Source organism: Myxocyprinus asiaticus, chromosome 21, assembly GCF_019703515.2.
Source record: "Myxocyprinus asiaticus isolate MX2 ecotype Aquarium Trade chromosome 21, UBuf_Myxa_2, whole genome shotgun sequence".
NCBI lineage: Eukaryota > Metazoa > Chordata > Actinopteri > Cypriniformes > Catostomidae > Myxocyprinus > Myxocyprinus asiaticus.
Window position 1 is genome coordinate 20,005,819 of NC_059364.1, and position 20,833 is coordinate 20,026,651.

Genomic DNA, 20,833 nt, shown 5'->3' on the forward strand with positions numbered 1-20,833 from the left:
GCAGACTTTAGTGAATGAATGTTGGATGCCACGGTCAGAGGGAGTCAGAATCCGCCTTCATCTTCTCTATAGCCTTTCTGACAACAAGCGACAACATTACTCACCACGTACTGCTGCCTCTCTGCACCGCGATGACACACCAGCACTCTATGAGAACTACTGTTTGTACAGATGTCTCTTGACGGGCGTTACTTTTGACCAATCAAGTAATGTATGCAAAATAGGGCGGGACTATTGAAAAGCGTATCCAATGATATTGTACAGAACGTTGGAGGAGAGGCGGTCCTTACGGCCTTAAAAGCGGTAGTGGGTGTTTTTAAAGACCAATCAATGGTTCAAATAAGGCGTAGCTAAAAGATGGGAGTGGTCACTAGCGGCCAACTGAATTTTGGCAGTAAAACTACGGGCCAATACATTGCATTAACGTATTGAAGATTTCGGGGTTAATTGTGAGAAGAAGAAGAAGAAAAAAAAAAAAAAAGAAACAAAAACGTTACAGGGGTTTAGTGTGGAGACCTGAAATGACAAAATGTTCAATAAAAATTGTTGCTGTATTGTAGACAAATTCCTTGTATGTGTAAGCAAACCTGGCAATAAAGCTGATTCTGATTCTGATGATGACTGTAAACCCTAAAAATCTAAAATGACCATAACAACGGTGCTTTAAACAACTTTACAGCTCAAGTAGTGCACAAGTATTAACAGAAGAATTAATGTAGTGCTTTTACAAAATTATAAGCTTCCCATTTCTGCCTTTATACCTTTTAAAAAATTGGCCCCATGCACTCCCATTGTAAGTGCCTCACTGTAACCTCAAAAAACATTTTTTTCTTTTTTTTTATAGAAAAGGAGGGACGAGTCGAAATGTAATCAGCATTATGCCACACATGCTGTCCTTTACGGGAACGTTTGGGGAACTATTATACATAGGCTAACCTGAAAAAACTGTCTATATCCCTAAGAACAGAAAATCTTAAAGGGGTAGTTCACCCAAAAATGAAAATTCTCTCATCATTTACTCACACTCATGCCATCCCAGATGTGTATGACTTTCTTTCTTCTGCTAACCACAAACAAAGATTTTTAGAATAATATCACAGCTCTGTAGGTCCATACAATGCAAGTGAATGGTGGCCAGAACTTTGAAGCTCAAAAAAGCAAATAAAGGCAGTATAAAAATAATCCATAAGACTCCAGTGGTATAATATGTCTTCTGAAGTGATATGATAAGTGTAGGTGAGAAACAGATCGATATTTAAGTCCATTTTTTACTATCAATCTCCACTTTTACATTCACTTCCACATTCTTCTTTTGTTTTTGGTGATTCACAATCTTCATATAGCCACCTACTGGGCAGGGAGGAGAATTTAAAGTAAAAGTTCTGAACAGTAGGTATGCACTAAGTATTTGAATTATTTAAGCTAATTTGTGTATCAACTCAAATCCAAGAGTAAGCTACAGTTTTGACTTGCTTGTAAACTTGTGTGCTGCTCTACCCCATAAACAAACATGTAAAGTGTATGGATTCATATAGGCCTTAAGTTATAGCCTACTGAATGCCACACAACACAAAACAGTGTCTGTTATGCTCATCTAGACTAGAGCACCTAGATTTTACAGCAAAGCAATCAGTCTGTTAAGTTTCAGAGTAGGAGAGAACGAGCTGCTTAGTTTAGTGACAATCTTTTTTTGCTCTTTTCATTTCTGTATCATAGATATTAGCAAGCTGTTTACATTTGAGCAAAGATTAGGTGGTCAGTAGTAGAAATACATATTGGTAAATATAGAAAATAAAATATTTAAAAGCTATTTTATAATATATTTTTTGCTTTTTATATTTACGGGATTCCTGTAGTCACGAAACACTGTAAACATCTTCACAGATCATTTATTTGCTCTTAGTTCATTTGTCTGGCTACTTTTTGCCTGTAGAGGGAGCCAAAACCCTTTAAATAGTACTTCTGGACAGATATGGACTGCCCTTCTTGATATTGTCACATTGGGCAATTTTATAAAAAAAAATATGGATTCACAACAGTCATGATATGTGCTTACTGTACAGAACATATACGCATTACATATATAGGTATGTTCGCATGTAGTCGTGCAGTACACATTACAATTATGAGGCAAATAAATGTGTGCATGAAGACGTTGCAGGTTTAAAGGACACAAGAGCATTACAACCATGCGTAATTCTCTAAATATTTATAATTTTCTATACAATTAGTTATAATTAGAGACATTTCTTTACATTAGATGCACACTGCAACTCTCAATGCCAACTTTCTAAACCTAAATTACTTTTTTAAATATATTTACAAAATTAAGCAAAAATCAATGTGATATACAAACTGAAAAAGGAAAAATCACTTCCCACAAGAAAGCTGTTAATGTTCCACATAGTACTCAACAGAAGAAAAGAAAAAAAAAAAAGAATATTCATATTTTGGATGTTTTAAGTCATAAGGAATAATCTTTTTTGAATAACACAGAGTAATACTAATGCTTAACTCAACACTTGCTTTTTCACAATCTCTTTGTAGGTTGTAAGAGTGCATTATTAGAGACCTTGGGCACTGATAAGTGGAACTAAGGAGGTACAGAACATTATTTTCAGCTCAAGGTTTGCATTACTAGCTCCCTTGATCTTGTGAGTTTGAATGGTCTGACGTGCAGAGTGCAAGACCAATTATTAAGCACTCAAAATAAATGTTTGGAATTTATTAGCTGTTGATCTGCTGCACATGAAACAATTTTGCAAGATTGTTTTTCATAATTGCCTGTTGTCATTATGGAAAAGTTTTATTATAAAGATATCATAAATGTAACTGATTCCATCTGATGTGTTACAACGAAACAAGTGTAGACTTATATCCTCACGCTTATATTTTGACTGTCATGTAAAAGTACATGCACACATGTCTTACAGACATACTGTAAGTCAAAACTTTGTATTGGAATCCTGAAGAGTTATGCTCAAGGCCTCGCTCTAGGACATCCATCTGCTTGCCCTTGCAGAGGAGTTGCTGATACTGAATGTTGGATTCACTTTATCATGTATTCCTGTGCTGCACTTTCCACAAAGGACTTGTGTTTCTTCCATTTGCCTTGCTTGTCCACATAAATTTAATGAAGCTGAACAAAGCTTAGACCAAAAGATATCCTTTCTTAATTAATTGTTTTGAGTGAAATTGTATACAAATATATTTAAGTCAATATATGGCACAACAAAAACATCATAAAACAAGACATACATAATTTAACAACAACATACAGTATATTTGGCATATAGAGAACTTCTTTAAAACAAGAAAAAAAAAAATCAAATGTTCTTTTAAATCAATGCTTAAAAAATGAGACAAAAACATTATTACAAAAAGACAAATATGAAGACTGGAAACAATCTCCAACAGAAAAGCCTTCACTCAAAGGTCTTGCAGCTGTTTTGCAAGAGCCATCCAAGAGCAGGTCACAAGAGCACAGGAGGAGGTTGGTCTGTGCACCTTTTGAAAGAGTAACTACTATGCAATATGAGCCATGTACACTTTACAATGTTTGTATCTATAACTGAAAATCAATGAAAAATCAAAGATGGAAGCTTTGTCCACAGCTTTATTATTTCATCAAATGTCTTAGCTGGTCCTGCAGGTTTTTTGAGTGTTCTATACTGTAAAGTGGACAAAGAAAGAAAAGGTGAATAAACAACCTTGAAAAAAAATCATGCAATTGTTTAAAATATTTTAATGATTATGACTTACTTCTTTTGAATGGCTTCTTGCCTAGAGAAAAAAGTAAAGATATATTTTAGTGTTTCCTCATTCACAACTGAAAACTGCAACAAATTCTCTGTTCTTTGCCCTGGCCATTTTCCATCACGATTCACTTTATACATGGTGTTAATGAAGATGAACGGTGCAAACATGGGATATGCAACATATTTAACGCATGGGGCGCCAAAATCATACTTTAAAATCTCCTTTAATACCTTACAAATAACCAAAAGCACCATTTTAAACAATAATGAATGTATTTTATTTAACTTTTATTTTATGTAACAAAATGTTCTTAGCCTTTTAAATGGGTTCAAGTATGCATTTTTATTCTTTGATTTGATCAAGAGGTTACCCTCACAGCTACCGCTCACCCTCTGTCTACCGACGATGCTCTAACTGTCACATGACAAAAATGATCAGAGGGGGGATGCGTTCTGGTGCGCAGAACAGAAAAAGGAAGATGGAAAATGAAAAATGGTGCATTAAAATGAAGAAAACAATGTCCAAGAGGATGAAGAAAGCCTGGTTGGCTTAACTTATCACTTTATTACTGAAATTCTTCAAGAAAGTCTTGAAGTTAACCGATATTTAACGCTGCCGAGAGGTTCAGATGGCCAGCTAATATAGTTCATTTCCGAGTATCTTTTCTGTCACGGTTATGTTTGGGAATGGGCGTTCAATTGCTTTACATTTAGAGAGAAAGCTTGTTAAAGTTGTTAACTGACCCTTCGCCATGTCCAGCCTATACTTGGGCTCCTCTTACTAACCAGAACTAATGTTGCTGCACTTTCCAACCTTCGCCTGTTGTTGTCTCACTGTCAAACATGACATGACAAACCATGGAATGTGCTGTAAGTAAATTACCTCAGGAATTATTAAACAACACCTGTACCAATTATTGACTAAATCCAAAAAAATGTGTGATGGAGAGGCTTGCTTCAGAATCAATCATGGTGAACTATTAAGCCTCTTCTTTATTTTCTTTCTTTTTCTGTTTGGATGGAAAATAACGATGCAGATCAAATTAAATTAATATATATGTACATGACTTTTTGTATAAAAATTCTAAATTAAATTCTAAATATAAAAGTTTGAATGAAATAATTGCATCACATTAAGTTTTACTGAATTATTTTATTTAATATATTTTAATGTTTTTTTTTGTGTGTTCTGAATTGTAATATTTCATAATATTCAACACTGATGTTTCTGCATACCCCTCAATAAATGTGTAGTTGCGTCCCTGAATACAAATTATATATATATATATATATATATACACACACACACACACACACACACACACACACACTCATATACTTACTGATATTGCAAGTGTGTTGTTATAATAGACATTTTCCGAAGACTCTGTAAGCATAAATAAACTTTAGAAGTTACTCTTCCTTTCTTTATTAAAGTACATAGATGGAATAGGATATAACTAATAACAACAACAACAATAATATAGGCTTATGAAACTAGTTAATATATCAATAACTTACATCTTCAGAGTGCAAAATTGCATCTTCTTGAATAACCATATTTCTCGCTGCCTGACTGAGTAGCTGCAAAGAAAAAACACATTTTAATTCTAATAAATCAATGTATTTAATATATTAAGAGATTTAAAATAATCATAATTTCATTTAAAACTTTAATAAGGCCAATAATTGTCAACTGCATTAGTATAACATTGAGTCGCACACTGACTAAGTCTCAAAACCTTTGACAGCATATTCAGACATAATAATATATGACACCTAATATATGGTCTAATGATGTCTAATTAGGCAGCTTACTTGGTTGGTAGACATATTTTACGTTTATTGTTGTAAGAGGGAAACAGCTAGCCAGAAGGCTATTTCGCCTTTGCAGTCAAAACATTATCGAGTTATGTAACGTGTTCGATATTTACTTCTTGGCTCCGGGATCCCTTTAACACTTGGCGGGTTAGAGCGATCACATCTCCACTGCAAGAACTGACTTTATCTGACAATAAACCTTTCACAGATTGACCGAAGCGAGGTTGTGTCTCGGAAGAAGCCATCACTGTTTACTACGGAAGCACGCGAGGGACAATGTAAAGTGCGAGGATGGATTAGAATAAAGCCAGATTTATTTCATAAGATTCAAAACTACGAAAAACACAACTAACTTGATTCACCAAAGTAAAGGCAAGACAAGGCACAGATTATCTAACAAAAATACACAACAGCACAGCATGCAGCAACAACTGCTGGCAATTAAATATTATTTTTGCAAGCTCTTAAGAAAACAGAAAGAACAAAATTAAAGAAAGTCCGGGTTCAATACAATTTAAGCTTAATCGACAGCATTTGTGGCATAATATTGACTATTACACAAATTCATTTTGACTTGCACATCCTTTTCTTTAAAAAAAGTAAAATTCTGGGTTACAGTGAGGTGCTTACAATGGAAAGGAATGGGGTCCAATCTTTAAACGTTAAAATACTAACTATTTCAAAATTATTGCCAAAAGACAACAACAATATGCATGTTAACATGATTTTAGTGTGATAAAATCGCTTACAAAGTTGTTGCCATTATGATGTTGTGTTGAAAAAAAAAAAAGAAAAAAAAAACCAGTTTTTTTGGATTTTTCCCAATTTGGAATGCCCAATTCCCAATGTGCTCTAAGTCCTCGTGGTCGCATAGTGATTCGCCTCAGTCTGGGTGGCTGAGGACGAATCTCAGTTGCCTCCAGCGTCTGAGACAGTCAGACCCGCGCATCTTATCACGTGGCTAGTTGAGCGTGTTGCCATGGAGACATAGTGCGTGTGAAGGCTTCACGCCATCCACCGCAGCAACCATGCTCAATTCACCATGCGCCCCACCGAGAACAAACCACATTATAGCGACCACGAGGAGGTTACCCCATGTGACTCTACCCTCCCTAGCAACCGGGTTGCTTACGAGACCTGGCTGGAGTCACTCAGCACGCCCTGGGATTCGAACTAGCGAACTCCAGGGGTGGTAGCCAGCGTATTTTAACACTGAGCTACCCAGGCCCCTTGACAACTGAAGAAGAAATGTTTGCCATGTCATCCTGAAATGCGAGGCAAATGTTGGATCACCATAATTAGGAACCACAGTTTCCACACATCCCTTCACTCGATTGGGATGTTCTCTGCTATTCTGGACGGCAAGGGCAGTGACTGTAACATCCAGCGTATTTTGTAGTATTAAACATGTATTTAAACCGATTTCATGAGGCTCAGAAAAATCTTTGAAATGAACGCAAAGAATGGCCTTCTCAGCTGCCATAGTTGCAATGCTTGCGTAACACAACAGGGTGTTCAATGCACCACCGTTTCTGTTTAAATAAACGTTTTGATACGTTTTGTCGGGGCTGAACATGCCTCAAACCTCTGACACACACACCAAATGAGAGAACACGTACCTCAAAGCCCGTTGCACACCGTTTCACACCGTTTCGAGGAAACATGTCGTTCAACCCAGAAACCGTAGCAAAACGGTGCACACCATTTTGAAATTGAACGTGCCCCTGGTGAATTCGTCGATTCCAAAAATCATGCTTCTGACTCTATAGTTTGCTCTCCATTAAATGTAAACTTACTACATGATGCTGGCATCATTGTACAGATAAAAATAAGTGGTATTATTAGATCAAATGGCAGAAGTACGCAAGATTAAAATAAATAAATAACCGAGGTAGGAGATTCGAACTCGGCCATCAATAATATGATCAGCATGACACCATAGCAAGTTTTGGGTGTAATGCATTACTAAGTACTTAATTAGTGTAATTAAATTACTTTTTAATTGAAAAATGTAAAGTATGGGATTACTCTTAATTTTTAAGTAATTTAATTACAGTTACTTCTGATGTAATTGCGTTAAATACTGTAGACTCTAGAACAATTCTATATAAAACAATAGCGAATTTAAAATCGAAATTTAAAGTCTAATGTTAAAATGAATGTTTTCTAATTTAATGCAGCCCCCTTAAATTCTTTGGCCAGTTCGTGAATAATTTATTTGATTTTATATGATTTATTTGAAAGAATTAAAAGAACAGTTTCTGTTCATGTCTATCCTTGTATTTTTCATCTGGTCGAGGTTGATCAGGGTTTTAGAAACTAATAAGTAATAAATAATGCAATTACTTTTCAGAAAGATTAATTAGTACTGTAATCTAATTACATGGTAGAAGATGTAATTAGTAGTTGGTAATTAATTACTTTTTTAGAGTAACATACCCAACACTGACCATAGCACACTAATCATTTGAGCTACTAGACAGCGACAATTTAAGCGGGCATCTTTGTATTCACATGAGTGTGTGTTCGGTGTGAAATGGTGCATATAATCCAGCAGTTTGTCCATGTTAACTTGTGTCTCAGTTTACAAGCTAATGGTCTTGTCCGATTATGACATTGTATGAAATATGAACGTCATCTTCTCATCGAAACACTACACCCAAATATTATGCAATATCATTTAAGTTGAAAGATACACAATGTTCTCCTGCAATCAAAAGGAGGGCGACAGTTTTGATCAGTATTTAGCGGAGCTTTATACTCTGAGTGAAACATGTGATTTCGTGAACTTTAACGAGTGAATATGTATGTGGAAAGTGTGGCAGCCGCCACAAACCCAGAGCATGTCCAGCATTTGGAAAACTTGCAACTAGTGTGGTAAAGAAAAACATTATGCAAAATGCTGCAAAACAAGAAGTCAAAAAATGAAAGTGCACACTGTAGAAGGAGATGCAGAGACATTTCCTGTGGACTCAATAGAAGTGTGCAGCATCCATTAACAGTAAATGGAACAGTGGTGCCATTCAAGTTGGACACAGGTGCACAAGTGAACCTGATTTTAGAAAAAGACTACATGACACTCAATGTGAGACCCAAAACACACACAGTCAAAATAAAAGTCACTGGTTATACTGAAGAAAATGTGCCAGTGATTGGCAGCTGCATTGCAACCATAATGCACAAAGGAAAACACTACAAAACTCAACTGTTGGTTGTAAGCAAAGATATGCAGCCAATTCTGGGCCTAAATACATGTGTAAGGCTCAACCTAGTGAAGAAAGTTTTTGTGGCTAATGTGCTAAAGGACATGGAAAAGGAAATGCTCCTCAGTAAATTCACTGACATATTTAAGGGCTTGGGATGCCTCCCAGGTGTACATAAAATTAATGTTGATTATCAGGTGGCTCCAGTTATTCATGCATGTCGCAAAGTTCCCTTTGCCCTAATAGGGAAGCTGAAAGAAGAACTTCTCCGCATGGAAAAGCTGGAAGTAAAAACAAAAATAGAAGAACCCACAGAATGGGTTAGCCCACTACACATAGTAGGAAAAAAATGGTCAACTCAGAATCTGTCTAGATCCAAGAGATCTAAACAAAGCCATAAAGAGAGAACACTTCAAGTTACATACCAGAGAGGAAATAATGTCAGTTGACAGTTTGCAGGAGCAAAATGGTTTAGCAAACTAGTTGCCCCCTCGGGGTTCTGGCAGATGAAGTTAGACGAGGCATCGTCCAAACTCTGCACAATCAACACCCCTGAGGGCAGATACAGATTTTTGCATTTACCATATGGCATTCTCTCAGCTCCTGAGGTATATCACAAAACCACCAGAATGATCTACGAGCACATCAAAGGTGTGGAAACCATGATGGACAACATCATTGTCTACGGTGCTACCAAAGAGGAGCATAATGTCAGACTTTGTGAGGTACTTGAAGTGACTCGTAAAGTAAATTTGAAGCTTAACAAAGAGAAATGTGAATTTGGAGTGAGGTCACTTACCTTTTTTGGAGATGTCATTTCAGAGGATGGCATAAAACCCGATCCCAGAAGAACTTCAGCTATTGAGAACATGGAGAGACCGTAGAACAAAGAGGATGTTAGATGTTCCTTATCTGTCACTCACTCGACGTTGTGTCGATGTAGTGACACTAGGGAGCCCGAGACACCTTTGGTCTTTGATAAAAGGCCAATGAAAATTGGCGAGTGGTATTTGCATACCACTCCCCCAGACATACGGGTATAAAAGGAGCTGGTATGCAACCACTCATTCAGATTTTCTTTTCGGAGCTCACTGAGCTGAATTCCCATGACTTTTCATTCACCTCTGCTGGATCTAACGGCACATTTCGGCAGCTTCTTCCCCCTCTGCACTGGTGCACTGCAGAGAATGCCCCTGGGCACTTCGGCAGAAATAAAAGTATAATAAATAAATAAAAATATATATAAATAAAAGAGTATATTTCTCTAAAAGAGTATATTTCTCTAAAAGAGTGGCACACACGGAACGTCTTTTTAAAGACGCGTCTTTTTAAAGATGCCTTTCCGTTTGTGTGTTATACCTGGTTGCGCCCGTTATCTCGCCTTCTGACGGTCACGATCACTGTCTTTCGTGTCTGGGCACTGCTCACACGGAGACAGCGTTCGTGGATGGGTCACGTACTCATTGCGAGAACATGTCCATGGCAACGATGCGGTCGCGGCTTACCTTCGTAAGAAAGCAAGCCACCCCAGAGGCTCCCCGCCTCGGTCCTTCTACCCACGGGTATGAGGCCAGCGCGGCTAGCACTGGGGGTGATTTGGGGACCCCAATGGGACCACCTCCGCCGGGTATCCCCCCACGGACCTCCCATTCCCCAACAAACTCGTCTGCCCCGATCGGGCTTCCGGATGAGTCCGCCGGCTCGTCTCATGGGGAGTTCGACCTCTTATTCAGAGCCCACGAAGGTGATGAGCTCTCGAGCGCAGCATTGGAGAGCGGGCTCGTCCAGTCGGACGCAGAAGCCTCAGCTGGGCTCCTCCCTTCGGGTGCGGTCGCCCAGTCACAGGCTGACGCGGAGATGATGACATGCTTTCCCGGGCAGCCGCGAGCGTCGGGCTGGAGTGGAACCCTCCGCTCTCCCCTGAACCCTCGTGGCTCGATGATTGGTTCATGGGCTCGCGGCGCCGCTCAAAGCCACGCCCTGCCCCCATTCCTTTCTTCCCGGAAGTGCATGAAGAGCTGACAAGGTTGTGGGAGGCAATTTTTACTGCCTGGTCCTGATCGTTCAGCTTCCCCGCCCTCACTTCCCTCGATGGTGGGGCAGCCAAGGGCTATTCGGCAATTCCCTCGGTGGATAAATGTGCTCACGGTGCACCTATGCCCACAGAGCGCCACCACCTGGCGCGGGCGCCCAAAGCTCCCATCCAAGGCCTGTAGGTTTACGTCGTCTCTGATGGACAAGGCCTACGGTGCCACTGGACAAGCGCCTCCACCCTGCACGCCATGGCTCTCCTGCAAGTCCACCAAGCCAATGCGCCAAAGGAACTGCATGAGGGTAGTTCTGCCCAGGGATTGATGCAGGAGCTGTGCTCGGCGACCGACGAAGGTCATGGCGCGGTCTCTCGGGCGGGCGATGTCCACCTTGGTGGTCCAGGAGCGCCACCTTTGGCTCAACCTGGTCGAGATGGGAGAGGCCGACAAGGCACAGTTCCTTGCTGCCCCCATTTCCCAAGTTGGCCAGTCCGGCGACACCAAGGACTTTGCCCAGCAGTTCTCAGCGGTGAAGCAGCAGACAGAGGTTATCTGGCACATCCTGCTCCGGCGCGGCTCAAGATCCACACCCCGTCTGCTCGTCGCCAAGGGCGTCCCCCTGCGGTGACTGCACCGGCTCCACCGCAGCCCACCCCTGCAGCCCGGCCCCGGTGTGGAGCCCACTGCAGGAAGCAGACGCGACCCGTCTCGCGGCCACCAAGAACCCCGAAAGGCTTCGAAGCACCCCTGAGACGGGCGACCCAGGGACGACGAAACCCACTGCTCTGGGGCTGGTAAGCAGACCACTCCATCCCCCGGGTCGGGGGCCGGGAGGAGAATCTTTTGTTACATTTGCATTTAATTGCGCTGCAGTACCCAAGAATTCAGCAAGAGCGGTTTCCTTGTTCCCTGGGTCACATACCCGGTGTGAACGGCCGTCATCACGACCACTGTCCACCACTCGATTTTGGCAGGTTTGGAGCTCCAGCAGCAGTCTCCCCGCCCCTGAGCACCCAGCTGTGGCACAAATCCACCCCCGATGTGACAGTCTTCATGGGTCATGAGGACAGGCCTCTTCCTCCCCCATCCCAGGCTGTTCCGGGGGTGGTCACAAGGAGCCAGGTAAGTACTTCGATGTCCCTGAACTCAGCACGGCCACGACACAGTGTGGCACCTCAGGCTCCGCCCCTCCACGAGGACCCACCCGCCGGTACGTCTGACGAGATTTTCCCTCCGGCCGAGATGACGAAGGGGTTTTACAGCCCCTACTTCATTGTACCGAAAAAAGGCAGTGGGTTGCGGCCAATCTTGGACCTGCAAGTACTGAACCGGGCTTTACACAGACTCCCGTCATAGATGCTGATGCACACAGGGACCTGGTGCTCTCGCACCTCAGCCGACTAGGGCTTTGGGTCAACTGGGCAAAGAGCAAGTTCCTCCCGGTTCAGAGCATCTCTTTTCTCAGTTTGGAGTTGGACTCAGTCTCGTTGATGGCGCGCCTCACGAACAAGCATGCACAGTCAATGTTAACCTGTTTCTGCGTTCAAACAGAAAACTTTTTCATAGGTTCCTGGAGCATATGGCATCCTCAGCAGTGGCCACTCCGCTGGGGTTGATGCATATGAGACCGCTTCAGCACTGGCTTCAGACTCGAGTCCCGAGATGGGCATGGCACCGTGGGACACATCGCGTGGCCATCACGCCGATCTGTCACCGTATCTTCAGCCCTTGGACCGACCTCATGTTTCTACGGGCAGGCGTTCCCCTAGAGCAGGTCTCCAGGTGCGTCGTGGTCACGATAGACACCTCCAAAACGGGCTGGGGCGCTGTTTGAAACTGCAGTGGATGTGCTGTCACGGCAGGTTACCCTCAGTGGAAACTCCACCCTCATGTGGTCCAGCTGATCTGGAGTCGATTCAGACAGGCACAGGTAGACCTGTTTGCCTCCCAGGAATCCTCCCACTGCCCGCTCTGGTACGCCCTGACCGAGGCACCTCTCGGTATAGATGCACTGGCACACAGCTGGTCCCCTGGACTGCGCAAATATGCATTTCCCCCAGTGAGCCTACTTGCACAGAGCCTGTGCAAGGTCAGGGAGTACAAGGAGCAGGTCATCCTGGTAACACCCTACTGGCCCACCCAGACGTGGTTCTCGGACCTCATGCTCCTCACGACAGCCCCCCCCCCCGCGAATTCCCCTGAGGAAGGACCTCCTTTCTCAGGGACGGGGCACAATCTGGCACCCATGACCAGACCTCTGGAATCTCCATGTCTGCCCCCTGAACGGGACGCGGAAGACCTAAGCGGTCTACCACCCACAGTGGTAGACACAATCACTCAGGCTAGGGCCCCTTCTACAAGGCACCTGTATGCCTTTAAGTGGCGTCTGTTCGCTAAGTGATGTTCTTCCTGACAGGAAGACCCCCAGAGGTACACAGTCGGATCGGTGCTTTTCTTCCTGCAGTAGAGGTGGGAAGGGCGGCTGTCCCCTTCCATCTTGAAGGTGTATGTAACCACTATAGCGGCACACCACGACACAGTGGACGGTAAGTCCCTAGGGAAGCACGACCTGATCATCAGGTTCCTGAGAGGCTCCAGGAGGCTGAACCCCTCCAGATCGCGCCTCGTTCCCTCATGGGACCTCTCTGTAGTTCTTCAGGGTCTACAGAGATCCCCCTTTGAGCCTTTGCAGTCAGCTGAGCTTAAGGCACTCTCCTTGAAGACTGCCCTCCTGACTGCGCTCACTTCCATCAAGAGGGTAGGAGACCTGCAAGCGTTCTCTGTCAGCGAAACGTGCCTGGAGTTCGGTCCGGGCTACTCTCATGTGATCCTGAGACCCCGACCGGGCTATGTGCCCAAGATTCCCATGACCCCTTTTAAGGACCAGGTGGTGAACCTGCAAGCGCTGCCCCAGGAGGAGGCAGACCCAGCCCTGACATTGCGGTGTCAGGTGCGCACTTTACGCATCTATTTGGATCGCACACAGAGCTTTAGAGTCTCTGAGCATCCCTTTGTCTGCTTTGGTACACAGCGGAAAGGAAGTGCAATCTCCAAGCAGAGGATCCCCCACTGGCTCATTGACGCCATAATTATGGCATATCACGCCCAGGACGTGCCGCCCCTGGTAGTGCTACGAGCCCATTCTACCAGGGGTGTAGCGGCCTCCTGGGCCTTGGACAGGGGTGCCTCTCTAACAGACATTTGCAGGGCAGCGGGCTGGGCAACACCCAACACCTTTGCGAGGTCCAACCTCCAGGTGGAACCGGTTTCGTCCCGTGTAGTGGCACGCACAAGCAGGTTTGTCCGGGACAGCCGGCCGGGTGTATCACTTGCACACAGTGCCTTTCACCTCCCCTAAGCTGAAGATGTGCGCTGTTAACTCCCAGTAGTGTTCACAAACTGTACCCTGTGGCGTACAAAAACAAAAAACAAAAACAAAACAAACAGCTAAGAGTTATTCAAAAGAGTTAAAAAAAAGAGTCGTATTCCATTCATATTAAATAAGTTAAATGTGAGGTTCTACTCTTGTGTTTTTTTAAGGGGGGAGATGTGTTCTTATGTGTTGTGTTGAAACCAAGTGTCATAAATTGCTGAAAAGTTGAAAGTGTTTTGCTGGATTCAGAGTCACTTGTGTTCTGGTCCTCCTCACAACTAACAAACTAAACAATATAATGTCAACAAACACTGAAGTGACTGTAAAGATGATGATTTAAAAAACTTTACAGCTCAAATAATACATGAGTTTTAACAGAAATGTAAGTGCTTTTATAAAATGATATGCTTCACATTTCTATCTTTAAACCCTCCAAAAATTGGCCCCATTCACTTCCATTGTAAGTGCCTCACTGTAACCTCGATATTTATTTTTTTAAAGAAAAGGAGGGACGAGTCTATTTATTTTTTTGTAAGAGCAAAGAGAAATAATATTTCATATGTATCTAAAATTTATAAATAGTGTGATGTGCCGTATGCAATGCATTTCAAAACAGTACATGAAGACATTAAAATGCAAGACATTGGTTTATTATAATTACTGAGGAATTAAGATGTTTCTTGTTGTTGTTTTTGTTTTGTTTTTGTTTTTTTAATCTTTAATCAACTTTTGTCCACTCCAGTTATTTGCCTTTGTCCTTTTTGATGATTTATCATCCATATATCACCATTGCATTTAATATTTTGGTAACATTTTACAGTAAGGTTCCATTTTTTATCATTAGTTAATGCACTAGGTATCATGAATTAACAATGAACAATATATTTTTTACAGCATTTATTAATCTTTGTTAATGTTAGTTAATAAATACAATTGTTTATTGTTAGTTCATGTTAGTAGTGCATTAAATAATGTTAACATATACAACTTTTGATTTAAAAAAAAAGTGTTACTATTTGTTGAAATTAACATAAACCAAGATTATTAATTGCTTTAAAAGTATTGTTCGTTGTTAGTTCATGTTAACTAATGTTAACAAATGGAACCTTATTGTAGTGTTACCAGTATTTTTAATGCTCACATAAACTTTGTTTTTATTTAAGTTAATTTAAGTTTAATATTAAAAGGTTTAAAATAATAAAATAAAGTTATTTGATCCCTCTTTGTTCCATGATCTATTTATGTAACCAATCATATCAAAGTGAGCAAATAGTAGTATAGCAGTTTCAAAATAGGCTAAGGTATCTGCCAGAGTGTAATATTTTGGAAGAAATTTCAATTAAATTCTGTAAACATGTATAAAACAAAAAGAAATAAAAAGCACAAAGTAACCTGTGCAAAACTAAACAAATGCTTAAATGTGCAGTTTTATGCATTTCTGAATGTGAGGACCCAAAACCACACTGATGACACTTAGATAGTTGAAGCTAAACTATTTCAGGGTCAAGGAGGTGGCACTGAAGAATTCATATAAAAATCTGCCATTGGCTTGCTCTTACAGGCAATGCTGATTTAATGAGCTGGTGCACACTTGGTTGAATGTTGCCAACAATGTCTGAACCCCACATCATGCCATGGCTTTTTTGTTCATGTCTGTTTTCTGCATTGACTTTGGCAGTGCTGTATCTAAAAAGGAAAATGAATGGATATCTGCCAGGCGACAGATCCCCGCCGAGCCTCCCCTCATTGCCCATCATTGGGAGTATTCTCAGCCTAATGAGTGACAGTCCTCCTCACATCTTTTTTCAGCAGCTGCAGAAGAAATACGGAGCTCTTTATTCCTTCATGATGGGCTCCCACAAAGTCCTTATTGTGAACAACCACCATCATGCAAAAGAGGTCCTGATCAAAAAAGGGCAAATATTTGCAGGGAGGCCACAAACTGTAAGTAAACTGCATTGATCACTCTAATTATTTGAACTTCACTAAAAAGGGCTACCTTTTTAATGAGGATTTACATGATTCTCTTCAAGGTTACAACAGACATATTAACTTGAGATGGGAAAGATATAGTGTTTTCTGACTACAGTGCCACATGGAACTTCCATCGGAAAATGGTGCATGGGGCTCTATGCATGTTTGGTGAAGGTTCATTTTCTATTGAGAAGATAAGTGAGTATCACAGCCACTGCCCTGTCTTCACTTATATTACATTTAAAATCATTAACAGGTTATAAATAGCACAGATCACATCACACAATATGGTGCAGCATAACTGAACACACAATATCTAGACCAGGGATTCTCAACGGGGGCGTTCAAACGATGCCAGCGGGCGCTGAGAGCAAATTAGTAGAGAGGGGGGCGCTAGGTTAAAAATGGGAGGCCTTTATCACTCATAATAATCAAATCAATTGTCAAGTTCCTCTTTGCATTAAAACATTTATCTAGACTTGGAGTAAATCAGTTGGTTCTCCATTATACAGGCTGATGTGCATTTGTACCGCAGTTCATCTGATTTTAAAGTCTAGTGACCCATCTGAACTATCTGGTTTAGAAGCGTCAAATACACAGGCAGAGGCACAACCTCAGCTAATGCACCTGTATGGCTCTGTAGATGGATATGGCTCAATAGACAGAGCAGAGCAGGGGCGTTTTTTCTCACAGACCGGTCTTGAGCTCTTAAACACACACCGTTTATCATTACAGTGCTGCGAGAACCAGTGAGAAGCAAGGCACGAGATTCAGAAACCATTTCAATTCGGCACAGAATTCTACATGACCACCCTTGAATTTACTATAGTAACACTAACTGTGCTTTAGGCAGAAATAGATTAATAATAAATGTGATCATATCACTACTTTAGCTCTATTAAATTTGTAATAGTCTACATTAGGGAAGTGGGAGAATATAATTAATTTTTGTTACAAATTATAAATGTTTATATTTTGTATTTATTGTTTTTAAATGTGTTTAGGGTAGGCCTACTGTTTATAATTACAAAACTGCCATAGTTTGTTTTACAGAAGTCATGTTACATCTACATGTAACCATGGTTGTGAAGATCCATGCTTCCATGTCTTACTATGGTCTACAAACACCACTGTTAAAACTATGAAGAAATAAATAAGCTGGGGTAAGGGAATGAAGTATGGGGGCATTCATCCAAAAAATGTTGAGAACCACTGATCTAGATTATATAAAACACAATATCCAAAACTAAAAAATAAAAATGTACAGAATACAAAAACAGAATATCCAGAACAATTTGTAGGGAGAGGAGTCAATGGAAGAGTTTTGTTTGAACTATTTTCATCTTTTTCTCTTCAGTTAATGCCACCATATTCTCGTTTTCCACCTACAGTTTGCAGAGAGGCGAGCTCTGTGTGTGATTTGTTGACTGAAACTCGGAACAGTGCAGTGGATCTGGCCCCAGAGCTGACGCGTGCGGTCACAAATGTGGTATGTGCCCTGTGTTTCAACTCCTCGTACAAACGTGGGGATGCTGAGTTTGAGTTCATGCTCCAGTACAGTCAGGGAATCGTGGATACAGTCGCAAAGGACAGCTTGGTGGACATTTTCCCATGGCTGCAGGTAAACATTAGTTCAATATGTGTCTTATCAAAAAAAATAAAAAATAAAATAAAATAAAATTTAAGTTTCACCCAAAATGAAAATTCTGTCATTATTATTTACGCACCCTCATGTTGTTCCAAACCCACATGACTTTCTTTCTTCTGTGAAGCACAAAGAGATGTTAGGCAGTATTTTCGTCTGTCACCATTCAATTTGATTGCTTTTTTTTTTTGTTGTTGTTGCATACAATAAAAGTGAATGGTGACTGAGACCGCAGTCTCAAACTTTCTGCCAAACATCTATTGACAATCCCATTGTTTAAAAAAATTGCAGCGCATATGCAGTAAGTGGTGTCAGAAAGCCAGCAAACTGTTGTTTTAGATTTGACCAATTAAGCTAAGCACTAGCTAGCTCCTCTAAATACCTCTAAAGATAATGGCTGTTTCTCAATGTGTGTTCTTTTGTGTTTTTACGTTCTCGTGGACTCGTTCAACATCATCATCCTCTGACGAAGTTCAATTCCAGTACTCAAGAACACAAGCATCGAAAATGCATAAAAATTACCTGGATGTGTTCTTGATCAGGCCTAATATCGAGTATGCATTGGATGGTGACTTATGGTCAAGAACCCGGTACTACTGTAGCAGACAAAAGGACATTTATCGTTGCATTTTCCCCTCAACACAATGATAAATGTCCTCTGATGGCTCTTGAGAGTCGTTATACTGCATCAACATTTGTTGTTTTGTTGGGCATCATTTTAATAAAGTAAAAAAACATGTAGGAGTGTTAACAGACTTTTTTAATTTAACGTTTCACTAGGCCTACAAAACCTCACTGCTGTGATGATGCTGTCATAATGGTGTGATAATGCCAGTAATTCTCTCACTAGCTTCAAATGTGCTGTGACGGTTAATTACACAACAGAAAGATCACAGCTCATCTCAAAGCTTGCAAAAGATGCATTCTACATCCTCCTATCCTTCCGTCAAGTTAATTCTTCCAAGGTTGCTTGACAAGACTGGTCTTCATATGAACACAAGTCCATTCTCTGTATTCTTAGCATTGAGAAACAGCAAATATAGAGCAAAATTAGCCTTCAGGTTCAAAGCTAGCTGGGTACACTATTGCTAGTAACACAGGTAGTTATAGTCATCGATTAAATGAAAGTACGAAACAAAGACATCATAAAAACAGAAATATTCTTAGCTATATTATTATTAAAATTATATGAGTTAATAACATACCTGTAATAAAATGTTCGCTGCCAAGCCCTGAGTTGAAATGATCTCCTCAGTCCAGCTCTATTAATGGAATCAGATAAAGCGAAGCCCTCGGTTTTTGCCATTGCGATTTTGTGAGCCATTTGCACAGCACGGCACCTCATTTAACTTAACCAGACAATTTAAAAGTAACTTTTTGAGGACTGTTGGGTCAGCTAACTACAGGTTTGGTTTACTGTTTGCGCCAGTCTTTTTGCCATCACTTGCGTCTGTGACAAAGGAGGTGACATTGCCAAATTATTGGTCTATTGTATTCCAAAGAAGAAAGTCATACAAGTTTGGAACAACATGAGGGTGAGTAAATAATGATAGACTTTTCATTGTTTAGTAAATGTACCCTTTAAGATCTCTTTAAAAAGCAATCATACAACATCTTTTCTCTTATTATCAGAAATCTGAAAAATAACAATACTATTTTTTTAAATCTTTAAATTTTTAAAGATATTCCCAAATAAAGACCTCAGAATCTTGAGAGAGTGTGTTGCCATCAGAGACAAACTGCTTCAAAAGAAATATGAGGAGCACAAGGTAATTGTACATCTTCATTTTTACAAAGAAGACCTCACTGTTTGTCTTTAGTATGCATATTTAATTAGCACAGGCTGTGTTTTAGGGTACAGTACACTGTATGTGGTAATGTGGTAGCCTATTTTTTGGCTATTAATTTCTCTTGTCAATAACGTGACATTTGTCTCCATCTACAGATGGATTACAGTGATAACGTCCAGCGGGACCTGCTCGATGCACTGCTGAGGGCCAAACACAGTTCAGAGAATAACAACACAAGCACTCAGGATGTTGGTTTAACTGAAGATCACCTACTAATGACATTGGGGGACATTTTTGGGGCAGGGGTGGAAACAACTACCACTGTATTGAAATGGTCAATAGCATACCTGGTACATAATCCACAGGTAAATAGAGCTGCTTACCGCTGAATCAATGACACTTTTATATATATGCATTTGTCTTAACAAAACATATTTGATGTTCTTTGCATTAAATGTATAGGTGCAAAAAAAGATTCAGGAGGAGCTGGACAATAAGATTGGAAAAGACAGACACCCTCAGCTCAATGACAGAGGAAATTTGCCTTATCTAGAGGCCACTATAAGAGAAGTGCTGCAAATTCGACCGGTCTCCCCACTCCTCATCCCTCATGTGGCGGTCCAAGACTCCAAGTATTAACCTCATAATTACTGTACTGATTTGTGCAAGACAGTTTGAACAATACTGATGTCTTCTCTACTCTTTTGCAGTGTGGGAGAGTACACTGTGCAGAAAGGGACACGAGTCATTATTAACCTGTGGTCTTTACATCATGATGAGAAAGAATGGAAGAAACCTGGGCTGTTTGACCCAGGTAACACACAGAACTGTCTAATATATGGCCTCTTAAGATGCATCTAAGAGCAACATTATACCATTAAAACAAATGCAAAATCCTAATACAATGCTTTTCTAATCCGATAGGGTGATTTCTAAACAAAGAAGGCGATGGTTTGTGCTGCCCATCAGCGAGCTACCTGCCATTTGGTGCAGGAGTGCGTGTTTGTCTCGGTGAAGCCCTGGCAAAAATTGAGCTCTTTCTCTTCCTGTCATGGATTTTGCAAAGGTTCATGCTTGAGATGCCTGCTGGCCAGCCTCTGCCTGACCTGCAGGGCAAATTTGGGGTCGTTCTTCAACCCAAGAAATTTAAGGTCATTGCCAGACTAAGAGGAGACATGAACCAGTGCTGAGTAATTGTACTTTCTTTCATTTCTTCTCTTCTGATTTTCAGACATTTGT

General features: G+C 40.9%; 1 protein-coding gene and 1 pseudogene across 1 annotated transcript; one reads left to right on the forward strand and one right to left on the reverse strand.

Annotated features, from left to right (window-relative positions):
* Window positions 1-1,900: 1,900 nt before the first annotated feature.
* Window positions 1,901-5,862, reverse strand: LOC127412052 (BLOC-1-related complex subunit 7). Its single transcript, XM_051648085.1, has 5 exons — window positions 5,693-5,862; window positions 5,280-5,342; window positions 5,102-5,145; window positions 3,763-3,783; window positions 1,901-3,671 (listed from the first exon to the last, which is right to left on the reverse strand). Exons 1-5 carry the CDS (start codon window positions 5,822-5,824, stop codon window positions 3,620-3,622), a joined length of 312 nt encoding a protein of 103 aa, XP_051504045.1. The 5' UTR covers window positions 5,825-5,862; the 3' UTR covers window positions 1,901-3,619.
* Window positions 5,863-15,796: 9,934 nt separating this feature from the next.
* On the forward strand, window positions 15,797-20,784 carry LOC127411704 (steroid 17-alpha-hydroxylase/17,20 lyase-like; annotated as a pseudogene).
* The last annotated feature ends 49 nt before the right edge of the window (window positions 20,785-20,833 follow it).

Bases quoted from the DNA above. Each gene is read 5' to 3' on its own strand.
- LOC127412052 (XM_051648085.1), bottom strand. From the start codon at position 5,824: ATGGCTTCTTCCGAGACACAACCTCGCTTCGGTCAATCTGTGAAAGGT. The intron at 5,343-5,692 runs GTAAATATCGAA...TTTTCTTTGCAG, and splicing joins AGGGATCCCGGAGCCAAGAA to CTACTCAGTCAGGCAGCGAG. The intron at 5,146-5,279 runs GTAAGTTATTGA...TTATGCTTACAG, and splicing joins CAATTTTGCACTCTGAAGAT to AGTCTTCGGAAAATGTCTAT.